A 27,546-nucleotide genomic window follows, 5' to 3' on the forward strand; every position below is an offset into this window, starting at 1 on the left:
AATTGCTGATAATATAATTGCAATATTATATTAAGAATATGTCTGAACTTCACTCTGGAAATCAGAATGTGCGCTAGCTTTTCTATGATAACTACTTGATATTGCTAAGCAATTCCCTAATATTATCTGACATCTGTAGATGTCACATGCCCATCTTTAAATGTTTCCATTATTTTAATTTCAGCAGAAAATGTCTGTATATGGTATATAGTGCAATTCTTACTTAATCCATAGTCTCTTTCATCTTGGTCGCTTTCATGTTTCCTCCAGCGGCAACAGAGGTGTTTGCAAATCATAGTGAAATGGCTAAAAATAATTAAAGGAGGTGGCAAGACAGGCCTTTCATGGAAGGTCATTATCAGCTGGTATCGCTGGAATTTCCAAACCTGGTTTGAGATGGACTTGACTTCAAAGAACGTGTTACTAAAAAGAAACACAAGAGTCATCTTCATACAGTCAATACATACAATCACACTGGCAAATCAGGTTTTTGGGATCATGAGTAACATGATATCATTTAAAATTATAAATGGTACCCCCCACTCAGAAAACCTAACCTTTGCTTCCTTGCTTAAATACTCCAATATGTGAGAAACATATAAAAGAATACCCCTATAGTGCACATCCTGACCTAGATATTACCCACCTGGAACTTACCATACACATTGCCCTTCTTCTGCACATACAGAATATCTTACCTTTTCTTCTGTATGTGCTTCTTACTGCCGTTGGGATTTTACGCAATGAAGCAAAAGGGTTGCCAGAGTTTAATGAAAACTCAGACAGCCCCGATCTAAAATAATTGATCCTCACTGCGTTTTTCCTGTGCTCCGATCCTTCCCGCAACTAATATTATGAATAATGTGAATTCTATAAAAAGAGCACCTGCCAGCAGGATCACCTCTATTAAGCCAGTCTTTCTGCCTGGGAGGGCTGATCCTGCTAATATAAATCCGTTGTGATGTTTCTGAAAAAGAATGACTTTTATTCTTTGTGTAAATGAGGGTTTCAGTGCACCGAGGGGTAGAGCCTAGTCCCTCTGTGCACCTTAGCTCCTCTTCTTTCCAGTGCTGGCCATACCACTTTTTCTTTGGAACGCTACAACTAAGACAGTAACCATTTCCATCGGTAGGATCATCCCTACCGGACAGTATGGCTGGTTTAATAGGGTTGACCCTGCTGATTGTCTCTTTAAGTGCTGCAAATAAAATGAATATTTAATAGGGTTATCCAGCTAAAAAAAAAATGTTCTGTCAATAAAATACATGTCTAAAATGACCACACTTACTAATGCATATGTGTTTCTATCATTGTGCGATTCCCCATTTGGCAAGCTGTGATGTCACTCTATAAAAAACCCGGCACCCCTATTCATCAGGGGTGTGTAGGACTGCATATGCTGGCACATGTAATAGCAGAGAATGTGGAAATAAGTTGTACGTGAGCTTAGGGGTGGGCAGGGATACAGAGCAGAAGGAGGAAGAGGTACACAACTTGTAGTATACCGGGCAAGTTGAGCATGCAAGTTCCACCCCAAACCTGGATACTTTAATGATACAATGGGGTTGGTGAGTAACACTGAAATATAATATTCTGTATGCAAAGTATCTGGATTGCTGCCTAATAGGGTTTAGACAAAAATTTTTTTTTATGCTTCCTGGATAACCCCTTTGAATCCATTTTCAATGTAATAAAAAATAACTATGAGCTTTTTTCTCCACTCTGCTTTCAAAGTCCTCTCCCTCTGTCACACATATGACCTAAGAGCTTAGATCTAACAATGTACCCGTCATATGAGCTCCCATGATGCACTGCTCTCTTGCAGTAGGAAGCCAGAAAGACTCTAAATTTAGCATTTTACAAATCCGATGCAACAGAAAAAGCTAAATAAAAGCTAAATACTAAAAGAAGTAGTCATCGCTTTATGTCATTCGTACTGGTGGGATTTGGTAATTGATTTGTTCAAAAGTGCAAAATTTAAAGGGGTTGTACAAAGTTTGCAAGTTATCCATAACTAACTGATTGCTGTGGGTTCAACCGTTGGGACCCACACCAATCCCAAAAACGAGGGTCCCATTCTCCTGCTTCTCCATTCATGCTGGAGACAGCTGTGTACAGCGCTTGCCTATTTCTGGTGGTCCCATAAGAAATTAATGGTGCGGCAGGGTGCATGTCTGACCTGCCGCTTGAACAGACAGGAGAATGGGACTCCAAGATTGGTGGGGATCCCAACGGTTGGACCCCCAGTGTTTATTTAGTCATCCCTTATCCAGTGGAGAGGGGATAACTTTCAAACTTGGCACAACACCTTTAATATACAGTGAAATGTTAACAGGATTACTGACTTACTTGAATACTGCTATGAGAAGGTTTACAAGAAGAATATTTGCCACTAATAAGTAACATGCCATGATTGCAGGGACAATCCATGCCCCAGTCTTGCATGGAGGATGCTGAACTATTTTCCCATCTTCTCGAGTCTCATTATATCCGCAGGGAGCTAAAAGAAATTATAACAGAGTCAGTCTTAGATTTATAGTGTCTTGTCCAATTAGGTATAAGAAATTTTCTGGGGAATGAAGTCCCAAACTGATAGCAAGGCTTCCATGCTGTATTCATGCACTAGTCACATTTATTTACTGCTCAGACTGCAGTATGACACTGTAGATGGCCACCTCATGAATGGAATGCATGAGAGGCTGTGACTTATGTGTAGAAAATCAGTATACACCATGACAGACATCTCATGGGACAATCGAAAATAAATGGGATTTCTCCAGCAGACAGCATTATGTTTCCATCTCCACATCAATAAATATCCCTGCTTACCTACACCTGATCTAGCATGAACGAGTACATTGCAATATTTCTCAACTGCCACAAACATGTACGATCTGTCAGTCTACAGCATAAGACACTTGAGCTTGGAGGCATTTCTGAAGGTAAGCATACTTTTCTGTGAATACTGGTGCAAACTGGCTATGGATAGGCTTATCAGTTTTTCATGGCCTTAAAGGGATTGCACTTACCCTGGGTTCACACCTGAGCGTTTCTGAGACGCGCGTTTTACGCGTGTTTTTGTCGCGCGTTTTTATGCACGTTTTTTGTAATAGTGAACGCGCGTTTGACGCGCGTTTGGGTGATTGACAGCAGTGTTGTCCAAAGAGTCTATGGCCCAAATGCGCGTCAAACGCCCCAAAAAAAGCTCCTGAACTTGCTTATGCGTCGGGCGTTTTACAGCGCGTTCAAACGCGCTGTAAAATGCTCAAGTGTGAACCAGGGCCATAGGAAAGCATTGGTATTCACGTGTTGAGCGTTTTACAGCGCGTAGGAACGCGCTGTAAAACGCTCAGGTGTGAACTTAGGGTTAGGCATCCTCCACATCCCTTGCCCCTCCAGAAGGGAGGCATCTTTACCTGCTTCACGGTTCTGGCTCCTGGCTCCTGAGCTCTCCAACATCCGCTGCTCTACTCTCTTCAATGTAAACTTCTAGTTTGATGCTGTGCATCCAATTGCTGGCTGAAGCAGTGACCTGCTACCTTTGCATTAAGTGACCATTTGATGCAGCAGTGTCAAACCTGAAGTTTCATTCAGGGACCTGAGTGGAGCAGTGGAAGCTGGAGAACGCAGGAGCTGGGAACCAGCAGGCAAGTATGCCCAGGAGAGGGGCTTTTAGGCAAATGTGTACAACCGCTTTAAAGATTTAAATGAACCCTTGTAAATTAGTCCCCTGTCTCCAACCACCAACGTCCAACAGAGATGTGCTTTCACAAGCCACAGTGAAGTTCCACCCATACTGACTTGGTTGGTCTTTCTTGCATCAGGGCCAAAGATTCAGTTTAATGCCCTGGTCCTGTGTATAAGGAGAAAACTCTCTTACGCTGGGTTCAGACCTGAGCGTTCGGAAACGAGCGCTCTGTATGCGCGATTGTACGGGCGTTTACAATCGCGCATACAGAGACTGGCGTTCACACATTGTCGCGCGTTCCCGAATTTCTATGTGCGGGAACGCGCGACAAACGCCCCAAAAAAAGCTCAAGCACTTGTTTGAGCGTCGGGTGTTTTACAGCGCGATCGTACGCGCTGTAAAACGCCCAGGTGAGAACCATTCCCATAGGGAATCATTGGTTCTTGCCTGTTGTGCGTTTTACAGCGCGTAGGAACGCGCTGTAAAGCGCTCAGGTGTGAACCCAGCCTTAAAATAAATCCTCCTTGACCCTGCTTTCACACCTGAGCGTTTCTCAAACGTTTTTGTCGCGTGTTTTTATGCGCGTTTTTTGTAATAGTAAACGCGCCTTTGACGCGCGTTTGTGTGATTGACTGCAGTGTTCTATGGCCACAAACGCGCGTCAAAACGCCCCAAAGAAGCTCAAGTACTTGATTATGCGTCGGGCGTTTTACAGCGCGATCGTACGCGCTGTAAAACGCCCAGGTGAGAACCATTCCCATAGGGAATCATTGGTTTCTCCTTGTTGAGCGTTTTACAGCGCGTAGGAACGCGCTGTAAAACGCTCAGGTGTGAACCCAGCCTGAGACCTCCCCATTATTGCTTTTGCTGTGATTTTCAGTTCTACCATGTATTATGCATACTGGCCATCTTCTTTGAGTATACCATCCCTCTATAGAAGACCACTTTACAATGCTATTTGAGATGGCTGTCTCCAAGAGCTTTCACTGTAAATATCCTGGCAAATGCAGAGTAACTTCATGGCACCCTCACAGCACCCAGTGCATGTGTCTTACCTGCACACCCCCTAACTATGCCCCTGAATAACATTCAGTGGACACCCAGCATACTACAAAGTCTACTTACAATGCAGGTGGTATACAGGTAGCAGCCGAGAGATAGAAATGTTTTAATTTTATCCCTACAGGTCCCCAAGGTTCTTTTGAAACCTTCTAGTTTCCAGACAACCTTTTTGAAATAGGATTCATAGAGAGCATAGGGAATTTAATCTTTTGTGGCTTCCTTGATCCACAGTCAGATTTCCCATTTGCACTAGGAATGATTCTGTCAGTGACCCTAAAGGGAACCTGTCAGCACTTTTTTGACCCTTTAAACTTGCCAACTGGTTGAACGCTAGAGCTGTCAGTGTCTAGAGCTTCTAAACCTTCTGGTTTAGAACATTGTAGATAGTCCCTTTAATGTGGGAGATTAATGAAAATGAGGTAGAAATCCTAACTAACCAGCACTAGAAAAGTGTTTGGGGTCCGCTGGGTCCTTATTGACAAATTTACACTTTGAATTCAGCTGTCTCAGTGAAGGAACATATGCTGTTATACTCCTCATTCTCATATTTTTTTTACCTGACATTAGAGCATGGAAGACTGATTTTTGTCACAGATTTTATATTGTTTTATGGGCAAATAAATTTCCATGGAAATGCAAGCTATCAGTGTTGCTGTCTCTGTAACCATTTGTTTTATATAAATATTTCAATGGTATGATGAATTTGGGGGTAGTGGTTTCTTGTTTTAACTAGTGTTGATCTAGCACCAAAGTGCTCGGGTGCTTGAGTAGAATACTTCACGATGCTCAGGTGTTCTACTGAGCACCCGAGCACAATGGAAGTCAATGGAAGAACCCCAGGCACCCCCTGCTCTGAAGAGGGGAGGGTGTCAGGACTCTAGTTCGGCTTAGAAGTCCCTGCTCTGACTCCATATATAGCTATATCCATATATGGAGTCAGTGCCTGGGGACACCCAGTGTATTTAAATTTCCCAACATTGTACATTAGAAGCAAGAACCTTATCCACACAGCTATAAAGCGGAATGCTAAACTGTGTCAGAAAAACCTCATATAACTTACTGATGTACAGAGTATTCCTATTCAGCAGAAACATTATTATATATTTCTGTGAAGGTTAACATGTAGCTCTATAGTGTAGTGGTTAACATCCTTGCCTCTAATGTACAAGGTTGGGAGTTCAAGTCCCAGCAGATACAGTTATATAAATGTTTTTATCCATAATATATTTACATATATTATTATATACTTCTGATATATATGAATGCATAATATGTGGGAAAGTACTAGTGATGTTTTTAGCCATGATATATTTACATATATTACATATTCTAAATATATAATAATATATGTAAATATATTATGGATAAAAACTTATATATACATATATATGTTTCTGCCAAGATTCAAACTCCCTATCTTGTACATTAGAGGCAAGGACATTAACCACTACACTATAGAACTACTTGTTAACCTGCACAGAAATATAAAATAAGTCTTCTGCTGAATAGGAATATTCACTACGTCAGAAGCTTCTATGAGGTTTTTGTGACACAGTTTAACATTCAGCTTTATAGCTCAGTAGATAAGGTCCTTGCCTCTAATATACAAGGGGTTAGGAGTTCAAATCCTGGCAGAAACCATTCAGGAATAGATGCTAACTTACATTTAAATGCACTGGTTTGAGCACATGCAGTGTTCGGCCGAGCATGCTCGATCAACACTAGAGAAGGCTACTGTCACATCTGCTCTAGGGTGATCCGGCCAGCAGTTCCAGCAGAGAATGGACACAAACCGCAGTGTGCAGCAGTTTGTCTGATCAGTTCTCTGCATTTTTTCCGCATTGCAGCCAGACCTCATTATAGTTAGTGGAGCCACCAGGTATTCTGACTGCATCCGGCAGTGTGAATTCCGGATCCGGATAATTCTGGCAGGCTGTTCTCTGCCAGAAGAGCCTGCCGGAATTGCTGTTGCAGATGTGAAACTAGCCTTACAGCACTCTTTTAGTTGCTATACTACTTGAACACTTTATATGAATGCAATGGTTGTGGTTGGCCCTGTACCTTATTTTTTTTTTAACCTGCTCTTCTTTAGAAGCCAAATTCTGCCTGCACCTTCAGAGTACATGCAAAACAGAATGCCCTCTGTGCATTGTATATGCCCTGTCTTTCTACTGCATAGAGAAAGTCATGTTTCCCAAATGTACATACCTGTCACCTCTTCTGACATGTCTATTTTTTTAGCAAATATGCATATTTTCCTATGAAACAATTCTGCAGCATCTTCTCATAGAACTGTCCAATGACTGCTGTGAAAGACTGTGCAAGAATATACCTCTTTGACAAGAAGAATGGTAACACCCTGTTGTCAATATATTCATAAATATCTGGTAGGAAATTGGAATAATAGAAGCACAGCAAATACTGCTACACTGCAGCGAGGCGTATGGCGTTGCTCCACAGTATCACAATGCTCCTGGAGGGGCATATGGCAGATATCCAGGGAAGTGGGCACCGGATATGACAGTGTCCCACTGTCAGGCACGACTCGTGGAGCAACGCCATACGCCTCTCTGCAGTAGTAATTAGACTTGCCTTATTCTGAGGAGCTGTGCCATATGCCCCCTTTAGCAGTTAGGCAGCCAGGATTTAGTTAAATACTAAGCCCCGTGTCCCCTGACGATTCATGGTGTTTCTTAGTATAAACAGTATTTTTTTTTATATGTTCATTTGATCAAACGAGTTGGGACACGCAAATATATCGTGGCCAATTTATTATATGGACCATTCCATTACCCTGATCAGGTATCCAGTTTAGCCTCTCGACACTTCTGTGTAGGGCCTTATAGGGATCCTTGATCAGAGTGAGGGGACCCCATGTTAGGTCACTAGGGCTGAATAGGTCAAGCAGGGTGCAACAGGGACAGATTTCTCTCCCCGAGGCTTCCCTACTACCAAGACTGATGACCTGAGGACTTGATACCTGTATTACCATTCGGACATCTGGTATCTAAAGCCCGCAAGCCTGAAGTGACCATATCCTCTACCGACATTCCACACTTGAATAGTGAATAGTGAGGTTTCTCAACCAAAACCGGTAAGACCATTCCGTGTTTTGATAAAGCGTCCTGCTCTTCCCAGCATTTGTTCACGGGACTCGGACTCAGGGACCCTACGCCTTATGTTGTATGTGAGCTTGCTTTATCACTGTGGTTCATACCTAAAGTATTGTTTCTTGTTAGACCCAGTATCACAGTTTGGGTCTCTCTCCTATGTTAGAATCTAGCTTAGTGTGTCACCGACCCTTATCGTGTGGCACATATGTTTAGGTCCTGCACTTGTTTATCTGTTTATGTTTGTAAGGGGTTTTCATTCTCCCAGTTATGGGAGTTCTTATCTAGTATAATAAAAGTTAAGTTTTACTATGTTACTGCTCCCCTTTTTCAGATTTTTATAGATTATACCTTGAGCAGTACCCAGGGAGAGGTGTGTACTCGCTATTCTCTCATGGTGAGACATTCCTTTTTTATAGAACTGAGCATGGGAGGTTCTGATCTGAGCATGAGGGGGGTCCTGATCTGGGCAATGGGGGTCTGATCTGAGCAGGGGGGTTCTGATATGAGCATGAGTGGGAAGATCTGAGAATGAGGGTCAGATTTGAGCATGGGGGAAGATCTGATCATGGGGGTCTTGTTTGACCATGATTTGGTCAGGTCTGAGCATGGGGGGTCAGATCTGAGAAGGGGGGAGATCTGAGCATGGGGGGATCTGAGCATGGGGGGGGGAGATCTGAGCACTGAGGGTCTGACACTGGGAGTCTGATTTGTGTTGTCTGATCAGAGCATTGGGGGTCTTATTTTGGGGGTCTGATTTGGAGGTTTGATGAGGTTTGGGGATCTTATTGTAGGTTAGATTAGGATTGGGGATCTGATTTAGAAGTCTGATCTGAGGTCTGATGAAAAATATATATTTTCTTTTTTTCTCTGCTAATGAAAAATAAGAAAAAAATATTTTTAGCAGACATCAGATCGGATGAAATTTTTTTTAATCTTTTTTTTATTTGATAAAACCTAGGTGCATCTTGTAGGGCAAAAAATACAGTGACTCGTGTGTAAATGTATAGCTTGTGGCTCCTGGTAGTCATACGTTTTTTTTTTTTGGCTCTTTGTGTATGTAAGGTTGGCCACCCCTGCTCTAAAACATTAGGGGCAAGGGCCTGATGCTGATCTGACCATCTAAAAAAATTAGGGGTGAGGGTCTTCTGCTGAGCTGACCATCTAAAGCATTAGGGGCGAGGGCCTGCTGCTGATCTGACCATCTAAAAAATTAGGGGTGAGGGTCTGCTGCTGAGCTGACCATCTAAAAAATTTGGGGTGATGGTCTGCTGATGATCTGACCATCTAAAAAATTAGGGGTGAGGGTCTGCTGCTGAGCTGGCCATCTAAAAAATTAGGGGTGAGGGTTTGCTGCTGATCTGACCATCTAAAACATTAGGGGTGAGGGCCTGCAGGTGAGCTGACCCTGTAAAAAGGTAAATGAGAGGGCCTGCGGGTGAGCTGACCCTGTAAAAAATTATATGAGAGGGTGTGCGGGTGAGCTGACCCTGTAAAAATGTAAATGAGAGGCCCTGCGGGTGAGCTGACCATGTAAAAAATTATATGAGAGGGCCTGCGGGTGAGCTGATCCTGTAAAAAATTATATGAGAGGGCCTGCGGGTGAGCTGATCCTGTAAAAAATTATATGAGAGGGCCTGCGGGTGAGCTGACCCTGTAAAAAATTATATGAGCGGGCCTGCGGGTGAGCTGATCCTGTAAAAAATGTTATGCAAGGGCATTATATGCAACGAATAAGCATGTTGATATGATGGAAGAGGAGGAGGAGGAGGAGAAAAGGAAGATTCAACCATATACCCTTTTTTGTGCTGGAAGCGGTACATTATAAAAAACACATTTAAAGTGCCTTTATGTTCATCCGCTTTCCGCCGGTGGAGTTGAGAAGTCAGGGGCAATCCAGGCCTTGTTCATTTTTATAAGAGTCAACCTGTCAGCATTTTCAGTTGACCGGCGGATGCGCTTATCTGTTATAATGCCACCAGAAGCACTAAATACCCGCTCAGACAAAACACTGGCGGCAGCGCAGGCCAGCACCTCCAAGGCATAGAGCACCAGTTCGTGACACGTGTCCAGCTTGGACAACCAGTAGTTGTAAGGCACTGAGAGATCACTGAGGACGCTGACATGGTCTGCTATGTACCCCTTCACTTTCTTCCAAAACGTTTCTCTCCTTGTGATACTAGGCCGCGCATCAGGGTGAGGGTGCTGGCGGGTGTCATGAAACTGTCCCAGGCCTTGGAGAGTGTTTCCCTACCTCTGTTGGAACTGCTGTGTGTTCCCCTTGTCTCCCCTCCTCGGTTGCCCAAGGAAGTACGAACCGCCAGTGTTGTCAGATGGAAATTTTTGGAGCAATTTTTCAACAAGGACCTTCTGGTATTGCACAGTTTTGCTCGTCCTCTCCACCTGAGGAATGAGAGATGACAAGTTCCCTTTGTAGTGGGCGTCAAGAATGGTGAACACCCAGTAATCCATGATGTCTAAAATGCGTACAATGTGCGGGTTGCAGGAAAAGAAGCCTAACATAAAGTCAGCCATTTGTGCCAGAGTACCAACAGGCAAGACTTCGCTGTCGTCATCAGGAGGATGACCATCCATCTCCTTATCCTCTTCCGCCCACCCACACTGAACAGAAGGAATTACATTTTTATGGGTACTACCCTCTGTAGCAGAGGCAACTGTCTCCTGCTCTGGCTATCACCCTGTGTGATGTCTTCTTCCCCCATTTCCACCTCTGCCACATGCAAAATGTCGGCCTTAATTGTGAGCAGTGAGTGCTTGAGTAGACACAGAAGTGGGGTGGTTACGCTGATAATAGCGTTAATCGCCGCTTACCATCTGTGCTGATTCCTCAAAGTTTCTTAAAACCTCACAGAGGTCAAACATCCATTCCCACTCCTTACTTCTGATTAGCGGAAGCTGACTGGAAATGCGACGACCATGTAGCAGCTGGTATTCCACTACTGCCCTCTGCTGCTCACAAAGCCTGGCCAACATGTGGAACGTGGAGTTCCAGTGCGTGCTCGCGCAACTGCCGGTGAGCTCGCAATTTCAAGCGCTGCTGCAGCGTTGACAGACCGGCTGAAGCTGTCGATCACTTGCGGAAATGTGCACACACGTGGCACACCTTCACCAGTAGCTCAGGCAAATTGGGGTAGGTTTTGAGAAACTGCTGAACCACTAAGTTTAAGATGTGGGCTAGGCATGGCATGTGTGTGAGCTTGCCGAACTCCAAAGCCTCCACCAAGTTACGGCCATTATCACACACAACCATGCCTGGTTGTAGGATGAGTGGCGAGAGCCACAGCTCAGTCTGGTCTCTTATCCCCTGCAACAGCTCTGCGGCGGTGTGCTGTTTCTCCCGTAAGCATATCAGCTTCAGCACGGCCTGTTGACGCTTCCCCACTGCAGTGCTACACTGCTTCTAGCTGATGGCTGACTGGTGCTGCACGCGGATAATTCGGAGGTCGAAGTGGAGGCGGAGGAGGAGAAGTGGGGGTTGGAGCCACTAACATACGTGCTGGCGGACAAACAGTTCGACGTAGGGCCCGCAATACTCAGCATCGGTAGCACCTGTGCCATCCCAGGGTACGACGTGCTCCTGGCCTCCACACCGTTCACCCAGTATGCTGTTAGGGAAATGTAGTGTCCCTGCCCAAATGCACTTGTCCATGTGTCCGTGGTTAAGTGGACCTTCCCAGTAACTGCGTTGGTCAGGGCATGTGTAACGTTTTGGGACACATGTTAGTGTACTGCGGGACAGCAGCTGACATCAGGCTGCGGAAGACCTCAGTGTCCACAAGCCTAAATGGCAACATTTCCAGGGCCAGTAATTTTGAAAGGTGCGCATTTAGTGCTATAGCCTGTAGGTGGGTGGCTGGGTATATGCGCTTGCGTTTAAATGCCTGGGGTAAGGACATTTGTACGCTGCGCTGGGACAGGGAAGTGGATGTGGTCACTGATGGTGCTTGCGAAGGTCCAGGTGCAGGGTGGGAGGCATCCTCGCCTGTGCCTTCGTCAGGCGATTGGCCAGCACGTACCATAGGGGAAGAGGAGGCAGTTGTGTGACCTGCAGACACAAGGCATTCGTCCCACTTATTACAGTGCTTGGATGCCATGTGGCGAATCATGCAGGTGGTGGTGAGGTTGCTAGTGTTCACGCCCGACTCATTTTGGTGTGGCACAGGTTGCAAACTACTATTCTTTTGTCGTCCGCCCTTTTCTCAAAAAAGCGCCATACTGCAGAACACCTACCCCTTGACAAGGGAGATTTAAGCAAGGGGGTGCTCTGTGGAACAGTTGTGGGCCTGTTTGGTGTGGCCCGCCTTCTCCCTTTTGCCACCCCACTGCCTCTTCCAGCCTGTTGCGGTGCTGCAGATCGCTCTCCCTCTGTACTGCTGTCCTCGCTCGGCTTTCCACCTTCCCAGGTTGGGTCAGTGACCTCATTGTCTACCAAGTCCTCTTCCACTTCCTCACTCTGATCATCCTCCTGATTTGTTGACCCAACCACAACCTCAGTGATTGACAACTCACTTTTACCATTTACCTTCTAACAATACAATGGCCAGGGTGGCCCAGCCAGAGCCCTGACTTGAACCCAAATGAACAGGAAAAAAACAGGAAATGGCTGTCCACTAACAGTACCCATCCAACCTGGCAGAATTTGAGAGGATCTGCAGAGAAGAATGGAAGAAAACACCCAAATCCAGGTGTGCAAAGCGTTTGACCTCAAACCCAAGAAGACTGGAGGCTATAGCTGCCAAAGGTGCTACAACTAAATACTGAGTAAGTGGTCTGAATACTTATGTCAATGCAAAATTTTACTTTTTTATTTTAGCACAAGATCACAACATAACAAAATGTGAAAAGAGTAAAAGGGTCTGAAGACTTTCCGAATGAACTGTATGTTAATGAGTTTCACTCCAGATTTATTACCATTGGCACTTTTCAAAAAGTTGCAAAAAAAAAAAGTCCCAAATTTAGGAGGTGGTGCAGATAACATGAGTAGCATTTCTAACAAACTATGTATAATGTTTGATAAATTTGGCGCAAAATACGCCAATGCCAAATATTCATTATAAATTTCCCCATAATCTATTTAGCCAACTAAAAAAGCTACATTGATGAGCTGTGAGAAAGCCTCTATTTGCTGATTTCTCCATGGCATCTGTGTTTTATCGGATCCCTCTAGAGGGACTTTCTGGTATTACATATCAGAATTATAAGTTTACCTTTGTTCAACCAGATTAACCTATGCTTTCACATGTGTTTTGAGTCAATGATATAGACATAAAATACAGTGACACTTCTTATTTTATATATGATGCTGCTCAAATACATAGATCACAGTCCAGATAACATACCAGTGGCCGATAATAATGCTTACTTTTGCCATTTGTGTAGTGGCTGGAGCACAATATATTATATTTTTCTTCTATTATTTCACTGCTCACAATTACAGCATGCGAGCAATTTATTTTGGAGGTTGGAGATTAGTTCATTTTGTAAGTAATGATGTAATGGTTCACAATGGATGTAGTTATGTGTTTTACTGCCAGGTGTAACATTTGGTTTGGTAAAATCACATAAATTACATAATGAACTGATTTAAAACCGTATGCTTAAAATTGTATTTCAATACTGTGTAGAAATGGAAAAAGCAGACTTTGAATGGAATTCAAGATGTTGTGTGTGTGTGTGTATATATATATATATATATATATATATATATTATATATAGAGGACAACAACAGAACTGGAGAATGCAAACCGTAGGTATATATATATACACAGTGGCATGCAAAAGTTTGGGCAACCCTAGTCAAAATTACTGTTACTGTGAACGGGTAAGCAAGTTAAAGATGAAATGATCTCCAAAGGGCCTAAAGTTAAACATTTAAGCAATATCAGTGTATTATTTTAGTTTAGTACAATTATTGAGTGAAAAAAATTGAAAGGAGTACCTTGCAAACGTATGGGAACCCAAGAAGATTTGAGCGCTCAGATAACTTTGACCGAGGTCTCAGACCATAAATAGCCTGTTAGGGTTAAGGCTTATTCACAATCATTGTTAGGAAAGGCCAAGTGATGCAAAATTCTAAGCTTTATAAATACTAAGACTCTTCTAACCTTGTCCCAAAAACAGCAGCCATGGGATCTTATAAGCAGCTGCCTAACACTCTGAAAATGAAAATGGTTGAGGCCCACAAAGCAGCAGAAGGCTATGAGAAGATAGCAAAGCGTTTTCAGGTTGCCTTTTCCTCAGTTCGAAATGTAATTAAGAAATGGCAGTTAACATGAACAGTGGAGGTCAAGAGAAGGTCTGGAAGACCAAGAACAATTTCAGAGAGCTGCTCATACGATTGCTGGAAAGGTAAATCCGAACCCCAGCTTGACTGAAAAAGACCTTTCAGAAGATTTATCAGACTCTGGAGTTGTGGTAAATTGTTCTAGTGTTCAGCAACACCTGCACAAACCTTAATGGAAGAGTCATCAGAAGAAAACCTCTCCTGTGTCCTCACCACAAAATTCTGTGTCAGAAGAAAATAACATCTAAACAAGCCTGATACGTTTTGGAAACAAGTTTGTGGATCGATGAAGTTAAAATGGAACTCCTTGGCCACAATAAGCAAAGGTATGTTTGGAGAATAAAGTGCACAGAATTTCATGGGAAAAAAAACACCTCTCCCAACCATTAAGCACTGGGGTGAATCAATCATGCTTGGGGATTATGCAGAAGCCAATGGCATGGGGAACATTTCACAAGTGGAGGGAATAATGGATTCAATAAAATTCTAGCAAATTCTGAAAGCAAACATAACACCAACTGTACAAAAGCTGAAGTTGAAAGAGCATGGCTTCTACAAATGGATAATGATCCTAAAAACGCCTCAAAATCCACAATAGATTTCCTCAAAAGGTGCAAGCTGAAGGTTTTACCATGGTCCTCACAGTCCCCTGTCTGAACAATAAAATCCGTTAATAGATCTCTAAAGAGCAGTGCATACAAGACTGCCTAGGAATCTCACATAACTGGAGGACTTTTGCGATGAAAAATGGATGAAAATCCCTCAAACAAGAAATGAAAGACTATTGGCTGGCTACAAAAAGTGTTTACTAGCTGTGATACTTCCCAAAGGGGGTGCTACTAGGTATTAGCCATGCAGGGTGCCCAAAGTTTTGCCTCAGGCCCTTTTCCTTTTTGTTATTTTGAAAATGTAAAAAATGAAAAAATAAAATACATTTTTTTCTTAAAATACAAAGGGAAGGTGTCATCTTTAACTTTTTGCCTTTTGGAGATCATTTCATCTTCAGCTTGCTTAACTGTTAACAACTGATCACAGTAACAGTAATTTTGACCAGGGGTACCCAAACTGCTACTGTGTATATATATACCGGTGTGTGTATATACATATATATATATATATATATATATAGATAGATATATAGATATATAGATATAGATATATATATAATGCTGTATATATATATATATATATATCCATAAGTCATAGCGGGTCAGTATAAGTATATGCTTAGTTATATACTGTATAAGGTACGACAAGACAAATGCAACTGTTAGCATACCATATCTGAGCTGTACATTTCTCAAGTACACAAGCTTTTTCTCTGTAACAGATGCAACCACATTAGAAAAAGAGATTGACTACAATATAACAACAATTCATGAGTTTGTTGCATGGTGTGTTGTTCATTTTCTGATATCCTTTTATTTATGTGAAGACTGGAGATGAGCGAATTTTTCGAAAAAATTTGATTCGATCCAAATTTATTTGCGCCGAATTTAATTAAAAAAACAGCTATTTTCTGGCTGCAGAGAGCCTTTATAGGGGTGTAGAACACTGTGCCTTGTAGTAACATGCATAGGGAGTCTGCTGTGGCAGTGAAATAATACTGTGAGTCAGTATGACATGCAGATGACAGGGGTTGCTCTTAGAATCAGTGCATACTTCACTTATTTGGGCATTTACGGGGCCAAAACTGACCATATACAGACGTGGACAAAATTGTTGGTACCCTTTGGTCAATGAAAGAAAAAGTCACAATGGTCACAGAAATAACTTTAATCTGACAAAAGTAATAATAAATTAAAATTCTATAAATGTTAACCAATGAAAGTCAGACATTGTTTTTCAACCATGCTTCAACAGAATTATGTAAAAAAATAAACTCATGAAACAGGCATGGACAAAAATGATGGTACCCCTAGAAAACACAGAACATAATGTGACCAAAGGGACATGTTAATTCAAGGTGTGTCCACTAATTAGCATCACAGGTGTCTACAACCTTGTAATCAGCCATTGGGCCTATATATATGGCTCCAGGTAATCACTGTGTTGTTTGGTGATATGGTGTGTACCACACTCGACATGGACCAGAGGAAGCAAAGGAAAGAGCTGTCTCAAGAGATCAGAAAGAAAATTATAGACAAGCATGTTAAAGGTAAAGGCTATAAGACCATCTCCAAGCAACTAGATGTTCCTGTGAGTACAGTTGCACATATTATTCATAAGTTTAAGATCCATGGGACTGTAGCCAACCTCCCTGGACGTGGCCGCAGGAGGAAAATTGATGACAAATCTAAGAGACGGATAATCCGAATGGTAACAAAAGAGCCTAGAAAGACTTCTAAAGAGATTCAAGGTGAACTTCATGCTCAAGGAACATCAGTGTCAGATCGCACCATCCGTCGTTGTTTGAGCCAAAGTGGACTACATGGGAGACGACCAAGGAGGACACCATTGTTGAAAACGAATCATAAAAAAGCAAGACTGGAATATGCCAAACTACATGTTGACAAGCCACAAAGCTTCTGGGAGAATGTCCTGTGGACAGATGAGACAAAAATCGAAGTTTTTGCCAAGGCACATCAGCTGTATGTTCACAGACGAAAAAATGAAGCATATCAAGAAAAGAACACTGTCCCTACTGTGAAACATGGAGGAGGCTCTGTTATGTTCTGGGGCTGCTTTGCTGCGTCTGGCACAGGGTGTCTTGAATCTGTGCAGGGTACAATGAAATCTCAAGACTATCAAGGAATTCTAGAGAGAAATGTACTAGCCAGTGTCAGAAAGCTTGGTCTCAGTCGCAGGTCATGGGTCTTGCAACAGGACAATGACCCAAAACACACCGCTAAAAACACCCAAGAATGGCTAAGAGGAAAAAATTGGACTATTCTAAAGTGGCCTTCTATGAGCCCTGACCTCAATCCTATTGAGCATCTTTGGAAGGAGCTGAAACATGCAGTCTGGAAAAGGCACCCTTCAAACCGGACACAACTGGAGCAGTTTGCTCATGAGGAGTGGGCCAAAATACCTGCTGAGAGGTGCAGATGTCTCATTGACAGTTACAGGAAGCGTTTGATTGCAGTGATTGCCTCAAAAGGTTGCGCAACAAAATATTAAGTTAGGGGTACCATCATTTTTGTCCATGCCTGTTTCATGAGTTTATTTTTTTACATAATTCTGTTGAAGCATGGTTGAAAAACAATGTCTGACTTTCATTGGTTAACATTTATAGAATTTTAATTTATTATTACTTTTGTCAGATTAAAGTTATTTCTGTGACCATTGTGACTTTTTCTTTCATTGACCAAAGGGTACCAACAATTTTGTCCACGTCTGTAACTGAAGTATCAACTCAGCCTTACAGGTAGCTGTTAGCGTCAAGAAGAAGGGCACTCCTTTTACACCCTCATCTGCTGATTTCACATAAATGTCTACAGAACCTCTTCTATTAAACGCTTATACAAGTAGAGCCCCCATGACAGAGTGGAGAGGGTGTCAGCAGTAAGTTTGTGTCACTGATTCATTTTCCCCATTCTTTAATCCGTCAGAACAATAACCCACAAAAACGTATCCTGTCTGTGGAGCATACGTCTTCACTCGGTCAGCATTTGCTCAATAATCCATCAGTATTGCTAATGCCCAAAAAAACAAACCAGGAGTGGATCCAAAACAGAGATAACACATGAATGGAATATTTGCATGTCTTCTGTGTTTTGTACCCACTCCTGCTTTTGGCTACCAAATCATAAGCCAATTCTGATGGGACCATACAGGCCTTAAAGCTGCTACACAGACAGGATATGTTGCGCGTCTCATTTTTACTTCCTTCTGACTGATCAGAAGAAGCGTCAAATAAATGATGATGTCAGCCAGGCCGAAAGCCAAAATAGTGGACCAGTCATGAAGTGGGGAGGGTGGGAACAGCACGAGAAGTTCACAGAGTGGACCTATGACATAGTGGTGAGGTGGAAGCAGCATGAGGAGACCACAGAGTGGCCCAATGACAGGATCTGGAGGTGGAAGCAGTATGAGGAGGCCACCGAATGGCACAATGACAGAATCTGTAGGTGGCAGCAGCAGCATTAGGAGAAGGCCCCTGAGTGGCACAATGACAGTCTGGAGGTGGCAGCAGCATGAGTAGGCCACAGAATGGCACTATTGCAGCGTCCCACATATGTGTGTAAATGGGACACTTCAAACATCTGAATATATATATGTATTGAATTGCAAAGTATGATATTCTCTATTATCTGACTGGCAAGTTCATTTACATCCATTCGCCCCTAGGTGGTGCTGACACCACATAATATATATAGTGGGGGGTGTGTCTAGCTGAGTGGGATAAGAATGTAGTCAGAGTTAGGAGAAGCAAGTTCATGGAGGAGAGAGACAGGCTAAAGTCACTATGTAGCTATGTTCCTTTCCTCTGGGCCCTGATCAAGCCTGGAGAAGATAACCTCATCAGCACAAGTGATCTTTCCGAGTACCTGGACACAAATGGATAATTGATGCGCGGAATTGTCTTTATCACAAACTAAACCTTCCAGGTAGTAATGAAAGCCAAAAAACCTTACTATAAGAGTTTCCTGCCAAATGATGAAGCAGATGTGTTTGCCTGCCATGAGGGGAACGCCCTTAAAGGATAACTCCTAAATAAATAGTTAATAGCTGCTTTAGTGCCAGAGTGCTGTAAAGAGTAAACTTAGGATTACCACCAGGATCCTTGCCTGTAAAGTATCACCATTAGAAGAATCCCTCCGATGACAACTGCCACTACCTGATAATTGGATTACCAGTGAACTTATTATCACTTATGCTATACAAAACACTCTCCATTGATGAACTGTACCAACTGTCCAGAGACTATTGATTCTTCAGTAAATGTTCAACTGATTTACAACAACCGACTCCTTATTCTTACTACTACTCTCAACATTTGCACCTAACGGTGGCTGGCATCACGAGCCGCAAAAGCCCCTAACACCAATTACCATCAAGGGCACCTCAACCAACATCTGGCTGGTGTTCCCTGCAACCAAAAGTGCCCCGGAGGATTTCGTGCTGTCTTCCCATACACTGTACGCCGGCCAAGGGAGGCATCTGCTAACAATGAGTACATGAACTATTCCCATCAGCCCACCGTGTTTTCCCCTGTGGTTTGGTACCGTTACACAATTACAAAATCTGGAGGTGGCAGCAGCATCAGTAGGAAGCTACAAAGTGGCACAATGACAGAGTCTGGAGGTGGCAGCAGAATGAGGAAGCCACAGAGTGGCACAATGACAGAGTCTGGAGGTAGCAGCAGCATGAGTAGGCAACCGAGTGGCACAATGAGCGAGTCTGGAGGTGGCAGCAGCATGAGTAGGCCACAGAGTGGCACAATGAGCGAGTCTGGAGGTGGCAGCAGCATGAGTAGGCCACAGAGTGGCATAATGAGAGAGTCTGGAGGTGTCGGCAACAGCAGGATCAGGAGAAGGCCACAGAGTGGAACAATGACAAAGTCTGGAGTTGGCAGCAGCATGAGGAAGCCATAGAGTGGCACAATGACAGAGTCTGGAGGTGGCAGCAGCATGAGTAGGCAACCGAGTGGCACAATGAGCGAGTCTGGAGGTGGCAGCAGCATGAGTAGGCCACAAAGTGGCACAATGAGCGAGTCTGGAGGTGGCAGCAGCATGAGTAGGCCACAGAGTGGCACAATCACAGAGTGTGAAGGTGGCAGCAGCATGAGGAAGCCACAGAGTTTCAATTGACCAAGATGCTTCTGGGGGAACCTGCCTGGCATGAACAGGCCTCTAGTAGCTACAGGCAATGAGAAGACAAAGCGTCAAGATAGCTTTGATCCTGGAAGAGTCGCGAAATTCATCAAGATACTTCAATAAAGATGTTACAGCATATAACCGCAGTGATGACCACTGAATTAATTTTGTTCTTCGACTGAAATACTTCAATAAATATTTTACCACATGTTGCTGCAGTGCTGAACATTGAATAAAATTAGTTTTTCCACCGAAATACGTAAATAAAGATTTTACCGCATATAACTACAGCGCTAAACGCTGAATAAAATTAGTTTTTTCACCGAAATACGTCAACAAAGATTTTATCATATATTACTGCAGCGCTGAATGCTGAATAAAATTAGTTTTTCCACCGAAATACGTCAATAAAGATTTTACCGCATGTAACTGCAGCGCTGCACGCTGAATACAATTTGTGTTTCCACCGAAATACGTCAAATAACTGCAGCGCGGAACGCTGAATACAATTTGTCTTTCCACCGAAATACATTACAAAAGATTTTACAACATATTATTGCAGTGCTGCAGTTATATGTGGTAAAATCTTTATTGACGTATTTCGGTTGAAAAAACAAATTTATTCAGCGTTCAGCGCTGGTAAAATCTTTATTGACTTATTTCGGTGGAAAAAACAATTTTTTTGTGTGAAAAGGTTCAATATTCTAGGCTCAAAGTGTCACACTCTATAGTCAGCTAATTAATCCAATTAATCCATACCCCCTGAGCAAAGGGTACCTCAAAATAGTGACTTTGGGGTTTTATAAGCTGTAAGCCATAATCATCCAAATTATACCAAATAAAGGCCTGAAATATCTCGCTTTGCATGTAATGAGTCTATCTCATGTTTCACCTTTTAAGTTGCATTACTGAAATAAATGAACTTTGCACGATATTAAAAATTTTCGAGTTTCACCTGTATTGCTGCAGCACTGAACGCTGAATAAAATTATTTTTTCGACCGAAAAACGACAATACAGATTTTACCACATATAACTGCAGCGCTGAACGCTGAATACAATTTGTCTTTCCACAAAATACGTCAATAAAGATTTTACCGCATATAACTACAGCGCGGAACGCTGAATGAAATTAGTTTTTCCACCTAAATAAGTCACAAAAGATTTTACCACATATTACTACAGCACTGAACACTGAATACAATTTGTTTTTCCACATATACTATGTTACTGTATTTATATGTTACCGAAAGACATCACAAAAGATTTTACCACATATTACTGCAGCACTGAAAGCTGAATAAAATTTGTTTTTCGACCAAAATACGTCACTAAAGGTTTTGCCACATATACCGTACCTGCAACAGTGAACCTGAATATATTTTGTTTTTCTACCGAAATACGTCACTAAAGATTTTAGCACATATAACTGCAGTGCTGAACACAGAATAAAATTTGTTTTTCCACCGAAAAACGTCAATAAAGATATTACCACATATAACTACAGCGTGGAACACTGACTAATATTTGTCTTTCCACCGAAATACATCACAAAAGATTTTACCACATATTACTGCAGCGCTGCAGTTATATGTGGTAAAATCTTTATTGACGTATTTCAGTCGAAAAGCAAAATTTATTCAGCGTTCAGCGCTGCAGTTATACAGTTGAAAGAAAAGTATGTGAACCCTTTGGAATGATATGCACAAATTGGTCATAAAATGTGATCTGATCTTTATCTAAGTCACAACAATAGACAATCACAGTCTGCTTAAACTAATAACACACAAAGAATTAAATGTTACCATGTTTTTATTGAACACACCATGTAAACATTCACAGTGCAGGTGGAAAAAGTATGTGAACCCCTTGACTAATGACATCTCCAAGAGCTAATTGGAGTGAGGTGTCAGCCAACTGGACTCCAATCAATGAGATGAGATTGTAGGTGTTGGTTACAGCTGCCCTGCCCTATAAAAACCACACACCAGTTCTGGGTTTGCTTTTCACAAGAAGCATTGCCTGATATGAATGATGCCTCGCACCATCAAGGGCACCTCAACCAACATCTGGCTGGTGTTCCCTGCAACCAAAAGTGCCCCGGAGGATTTCGTGCTGTCTTCCCATACACTGTACGCCGGCCAAGGGAGGCATCTGCTAACAATGAGTACATGAACTATTCCCATCAGCCCACCGTGTTTTCCCCTGTGGTTTGGTACCGTTACACAATTACAAAATCTGGAGGTGGCAGCAGCATCAGTAGGAAGCTACAAAGTGGCACAATGACAGAGTCTGGAGGTGGCAGCAGAATGAGGAAGCCACAGAGTGGCACAATGACAGAGTCTGGAGGTAGCAGCAGCATGAGTAGGCAACCGAGTGGCACAATGAGCGAGTCTGGAGGTGGCAGCAGCATGAGTAGGCCACAGAGTGGCACAATGAGCGAGTCTGGAGGTGGCAGCAGCATGAGTAGGCCACAGAGTGGCATAATGAGAGAGTCTGGAGGTGTCGGCAACAGCAGGATCAGGAGAAGGCCACAGAGTGGAACAATGACAAAGTCTGGAGTTGGCAGCAGCATGAGGAAGCCACAGAGTGGCACAATGACGGAGTCTGGAGTTGGCAGCAGCATGAGGAAGCCATAGAGTGGCACAATGACAGAGTCTGGAGGTGGCAGCAGCATGAGTAGGCAACCGAGTGGCACAATGAGCGAGTCTGGAGGTGGCAGCAGCATGAGTAGGCCACAAAGTGGCACAATGAGCGAGTCTGGAGGTGGCAGCAGCATGAGTAGGCCACAGAGTGGCACAATCACAGAGTGTGAAGGTGGCAGCAGCATGAGGAAGCCACAGAGTTTCAATTGACCAAGATGCTTCTGGGGGAACCTGCCTGGCATGAACAGGCCTCTAGTAGCTACAGGCAATGAGAAGACAAAGCGTCAAGATAGCTTTGATCCTGGAAGAGTCGCGAAATTCATCAAGATACTTTGTTTTTCTACCGAAATACGTCACTAAAGATTTTATCACATATAACTGCAGTGCTGAACACAGAATAAAATTTGTTTTTCCACCGAAAAACGTCAATAAAGATATTACCACATATAACTACAGCGTGGAACACTGACTAATATTTGTCTTTCCACCGAAATACATCACAAAAGATTTTACCACATATTACTGCAGCGCTGCAGTTATATGTGGTAAAATCTTTATTGACGTATTTCAGTCGAAAAGCAAAATTTATTCAGCGTTCAGCGCTGCAGTTATACAGTTGCAAGAAAAGTATGTGAACCCTTTGGAATGATATGCACAAATTGGTCATAAAATGTGATCTGATCTTTATCTAAGTCACAACAATAGACAATCACAGTCTGCTTAAACTAATAACACACAAAGAATTAAATGTTACCATGTTTTTATTGAACACACCATGTAAACATTCACAGTGCAGGTGGAAAAAGTATGTGAACCCCTTGACTAATGACATCTCCAAGAGCTAATTGGAGTGAGGTGTCAGCCAACTGGACTCCAATCAATGAGATGAGATTGTAGGTGTTGGTTACAGCTGCCCTGCCCTATAAAAACCACACACCAATTCTGGGTTTGCTTTTCACAAGAAGCATTGCCTGATATGAGTGATGCCTCGCACAAAAGAGCTCTCAGAAGACCTACGATTAAGAATTGTTGACTTGCATAAAGCTGGAAAGGGTTATAAAAGTGTCTCCAAAAGCCTTGCTGTTCATCAGTCCACGGTAAGACAAATTGTCTATAAATGGAGAAAGTTCAGCACTGCTGCTACTCTCCCTAGGAGTGGCCTGCCTGTAAAGATGACTGCAAGAGCACAGCGCAGACTGCTCAATGAGGTGAAGAAGAATCCAAGAGTGTCAGCTAAAGACTTACAAAAGTCTCTGGCATATGCTAACACCCCTGTTAGCGAATCTACGATACGTAAAACACTAAACAAGAATGGATTTCATGGGAGGATACCACAGAGGAAGCCACTGCTGTCCAAAAAAAACATTGCTGCACGTTTACAGTTTGCACAAGAGCACCTGGATGTTCCACAGCAGTACTGGCAAAATATTCTGTGGACAGGTAAAACCAAAGTTGAGTTGTTTGGGAGAAACACACAACACTATGTGTGGAGAAAAAGAGGCACAACACACCAACATCAAAACCTCATCCTAACTGTGAAGTATGGTGGTGGGGGAATCATGGTTTGGGGCTGCTTTGTTGTGTCAGGGCCTGGACGGATTGCTATCATCAAAGGAAAAATGAATTCCCAAGTTTATAAAGACATTTTGCCGGAGAACTTAAGGTCATCTGTCCACCAGCTGAAGCTCAACAGAAGATGGGTGTTGCAACGGGACAATGACACAAAGCATAGAAGTAAATCAACAACAGAATGGCTTAAACAGAAGAAAATACGCCGTCTGGAGTGGCCCAGTGTCATGGTCTTACCTCCTTGCTGTTCCCTTCGTTTGACATGTGCTGGCGGCCATCTTGGTTTCTGGGTTTTCTTGTAGCCTCCCACCCTGCGGCTCCTCCTTCCCACTAGGAGGAGCTGGATGCCCAGCTCATATATATAGGAGGTCTGTGGCTTCAGTTCCTTGCTTGGTCCTCCTGTGTTCACATGCTTCCAAGACTGCTGCTGCTTCTGGTTCCTGATCCTGGCCTCGTCTGACTACCCCGTTGGTTCCTGATTCCGGCTTCGTCTGACTACCCCGTTGGTTCCTGATTCCGGCTTCGTCTGACTACCCCGTTGGTTCCTGTTCCTGGCTTCGTCTGACTACCCTTCTGGTTCCTGACCTCTGTCTCCGCAAGACCCTGCTTCGGTTTAGCCATCCGTTCGGACTTTGCTTACGGCTTGCTCTTCAATAAAACCTTCTTATTTTCCACTTATCTCTTGTTGTACGTCTGGTTCATGGTTCCATGACATTAGGACCAAGCCATGAATTCTGACGGTACAGGGCCACCCTCGCTACCTACGCTGGTTGCCAGACTTGATCAGCAGGATCACCTGTTGGGTCGGTTCGCTGTGGCTTTGCAAACCCTGCTTGAACGCACGGCTCATTTAGCTTTCGTTGCCGATGGGTCGGTTGTCGCTCCTGGGCCCGCTCCTACTGCCGCTCCGGTTGTTGCGCCAGAGTCTACCCTGACACCTGTTGCTGCGCCTGTGGTGTTTCAGGGTATGACCGGTTCTGCCCCCCTTCCACAGCGCTTTGGGGGAGAGCCAACTCAGTGCCGAGGTTTCCTTAACCAGGTGGGCATTTACTTCGAGTTGCTGCCACATGCCTTTCCTACTGAGAGATCAAGGGTGGGCTTCTTGATCTCGCTGCTCTCGGACAAGGCCTTGGCCTGGGCCAGCCCTTTATGGGAGAACAACAATCCGGTGGTTGCCGAGTTTTCCGGTTTTGTTGCTTCTCTTCGGAAGGTATTCGATGTGCCGGCTCGTGCTGCCTCTGCTGCGAAGCTCCTTATGTCCATCAGACAGGGTTCACGATCCGTAGCTGAATACGCCATTGAGTTTCGTACCCTGGCAGCAGAGGTGGGCTGGAATAATGAGGCTCTGGTCGCTGCTTTCTCTCATGGTCTCTCGGATGCTTTGAAGGATGAGGTTGCAGCTAAGGACCTACCAGTGGAGCTCGAGTCTCTTATTTCTTTCCTGATTTTGATTGACACCAGACTCAGGGAGAGACCTTCCTTTAAGGAGAGCCTGCGGAGGTCTCCTAACAGATTGGCGCCTACGTTTGCTGTCCCACCCGTGCCTCCCTCTCCTCCCACGCCTCCTGGGGATGACTTGTCTGGGGGTGAACCCATGCAGCGGGGGTTTGCTCGCCTGTCTGAGGGGGAGAGGGTACTCCGGAGACGCGAGGGCCGATGCATGTACTGTGGTCTCGGTGGGCATTTTCGGTTGGCATGTCCGAACCGTCCGGGAGAACGCTCGCACCTGAGGTCCTGTCGGGGGCAGATCTTGGGTGGAGTCTCCTCGTCCCCGGTTTCCCGTGTTGACAAACCACTGATCACGGTTGTCCTCTCCTGGGTCGGGGGCTCGGTGACGACCCAGGCGTTGGTGGACTCTGGTGCTGGTGGTTTGTTCATTGATAGAGTGTTCGTTGCCGCCAATTCCATTCCTCTGCAGCCTCGAGGTTCCCCACTGGCTCTTGAGGCGATAGACGGCAGACCCCTTCTGCCGCCACACGTGACTCATGAGACCCTTCCAGTGGGGATAGCCATTGGTGCCGTTCACAGAGAGTCGGTCTGTCTCCAGGTTATTTCGTCTCCACACTACTCGGTGGTCTTGGGGTACCCCTGGCTCCAGAAGCATAATCCGACTTTCGATTGGAGATCGGTCGAGATCCTCTCGTGGTCACCGCAGTGTGGGGCTAGTTGCATCCATGGGCCTGTCAAGTTGCTGTGTACTTCCTCGGACTCTCTGTTGCCTCCTGAATACGAAGAGTACCGGGATGTATTCGATAAGGTGCGCGCGGTTGCCCTACCTCCGCACCGCCCATACGATTGTGCCATAGAGTTACAATCCGGTGCCGTTCCTCCTCGTGGCAAAGTCTATCCACTGTCGGTAGCGGAGAATGAGGCCATGGAGGAGTACGTGAGGGAGGCGCTTTCACGCGGACACATTCGCAAATCCTCGTCCCCGGCAGGGGCTGGATTTTTCTTTGTGAAAAAGAAGGGCGGCGAGTTGAGGCCTTGCATCGATTACAGGGGTCTCAATCGCATCACGATCAAGAACGCTTACCCGATACCCTTGATTTCCGAGCTGTTCGATCGCCTCAAAGGGGCCACGGTCTTTACCAAACTCGACCTGAGGGCGGCATATAACCTGGTAAGGATCAAGGCGGGCGATGAGTGGAAGACCGCGTTTAACACCAGGACCGGTCATTATGAATCCTTGGTTATGCCCTTTGGGTTGTGCAATGCGCCCGCAGTCTTCCAGGAATTCATCAACGATGTTTTCCGTGACCTGTTGCAGCAGTGTGTGGTGGTCTATTTGGATGACATCTTGGTATATTCTGCATCCATGGAGGCCCACATTCTGGATGTCAGACGAGTGTTGCAACGCTTACGAGAGAACAAGCTGTTCGGTAAGCTTGAGAAATGCGAATTTCACCGATCCCAGGTAACCTTCTTAGGTTACATCATTTCCGCTGAGGGGTTCTCCATGGATCCTGAGAAGGTTTCGGCTGTCTTACAGTGGCCCCAGCCCAGTGGGCTTCGTGCCCTGCAGCGCTTTTTGGGCTTCGCCAATTATTATCGGAAGTTCATCAGGGACTTTTCCATGCTAGCCAAGCCTCTCACGGATCTGACCAGGAAGGGCAGTAATCCTCAGGTCTGGCCGCTCGAGGCCATCCGAGCTTTTGAGGCTCTAAAGTCCGCCTTTGTGTCGGCTCCGATTCTGTCGCATCCCAACCCTGGGTTGCCTTTTGTCCTCGAGGTGGACGCGTCTGAGACGGGAGTAGGCGCCCTCCTGTCTCAGCGTAGAACACCAGAGGGTCCTCTGCTTCCTTGTGGGTTTTACTCCCGGAAACTGTCTTCCGCGGAGTGCAACTATCAGATTGGTGACAGGGAGTTATTGGCCATCGTGCAGGCCCTTAAAGAATGGAGGCACTTGCTC

General features: G+C 44.3%; 1 protein-coding gene across 1 annotated transcript in view; it reads right to left on the reverse strand.

The window, feature by feature from the left end:
- TRPM3 (transient receptor potential cation channel subfamily M member 3) overlaps nt 1-27,546 on the reverse strand; it is a 532,037-nt gene that overhangs the window by 14,084 nt on the left and 490,407 nt on the right. The window contains exons 23-24 of the mRNA XM_044287287.1: nt 2,350-2,500; nt 224-423 (exon numbers count right to left, since the gene is read on the reverse strand). Of these exons, the coding sequence (XP_044143222.1) occupies nt 224-423; nt 2,350-2,500 (351 nt within the window). The remainder of the gene's footprint in view (nt 1-223; nt 424-2,349; nt 2,501-27,546) is intronic.

Source organism: Bufo gargarizans, chromosome 1, assembly GCF_014858855.1.
Source record: "Bufo gargarizans isolate SCDJY-AF-19 chromosome 1, ASM1485885v1, whole genome shotgun sequence".
NCBI lineage: Eukaryota > Metazoa > Chordata > Amphibia > Anura > Bufonidae > Bufo > Bufo gargarizans.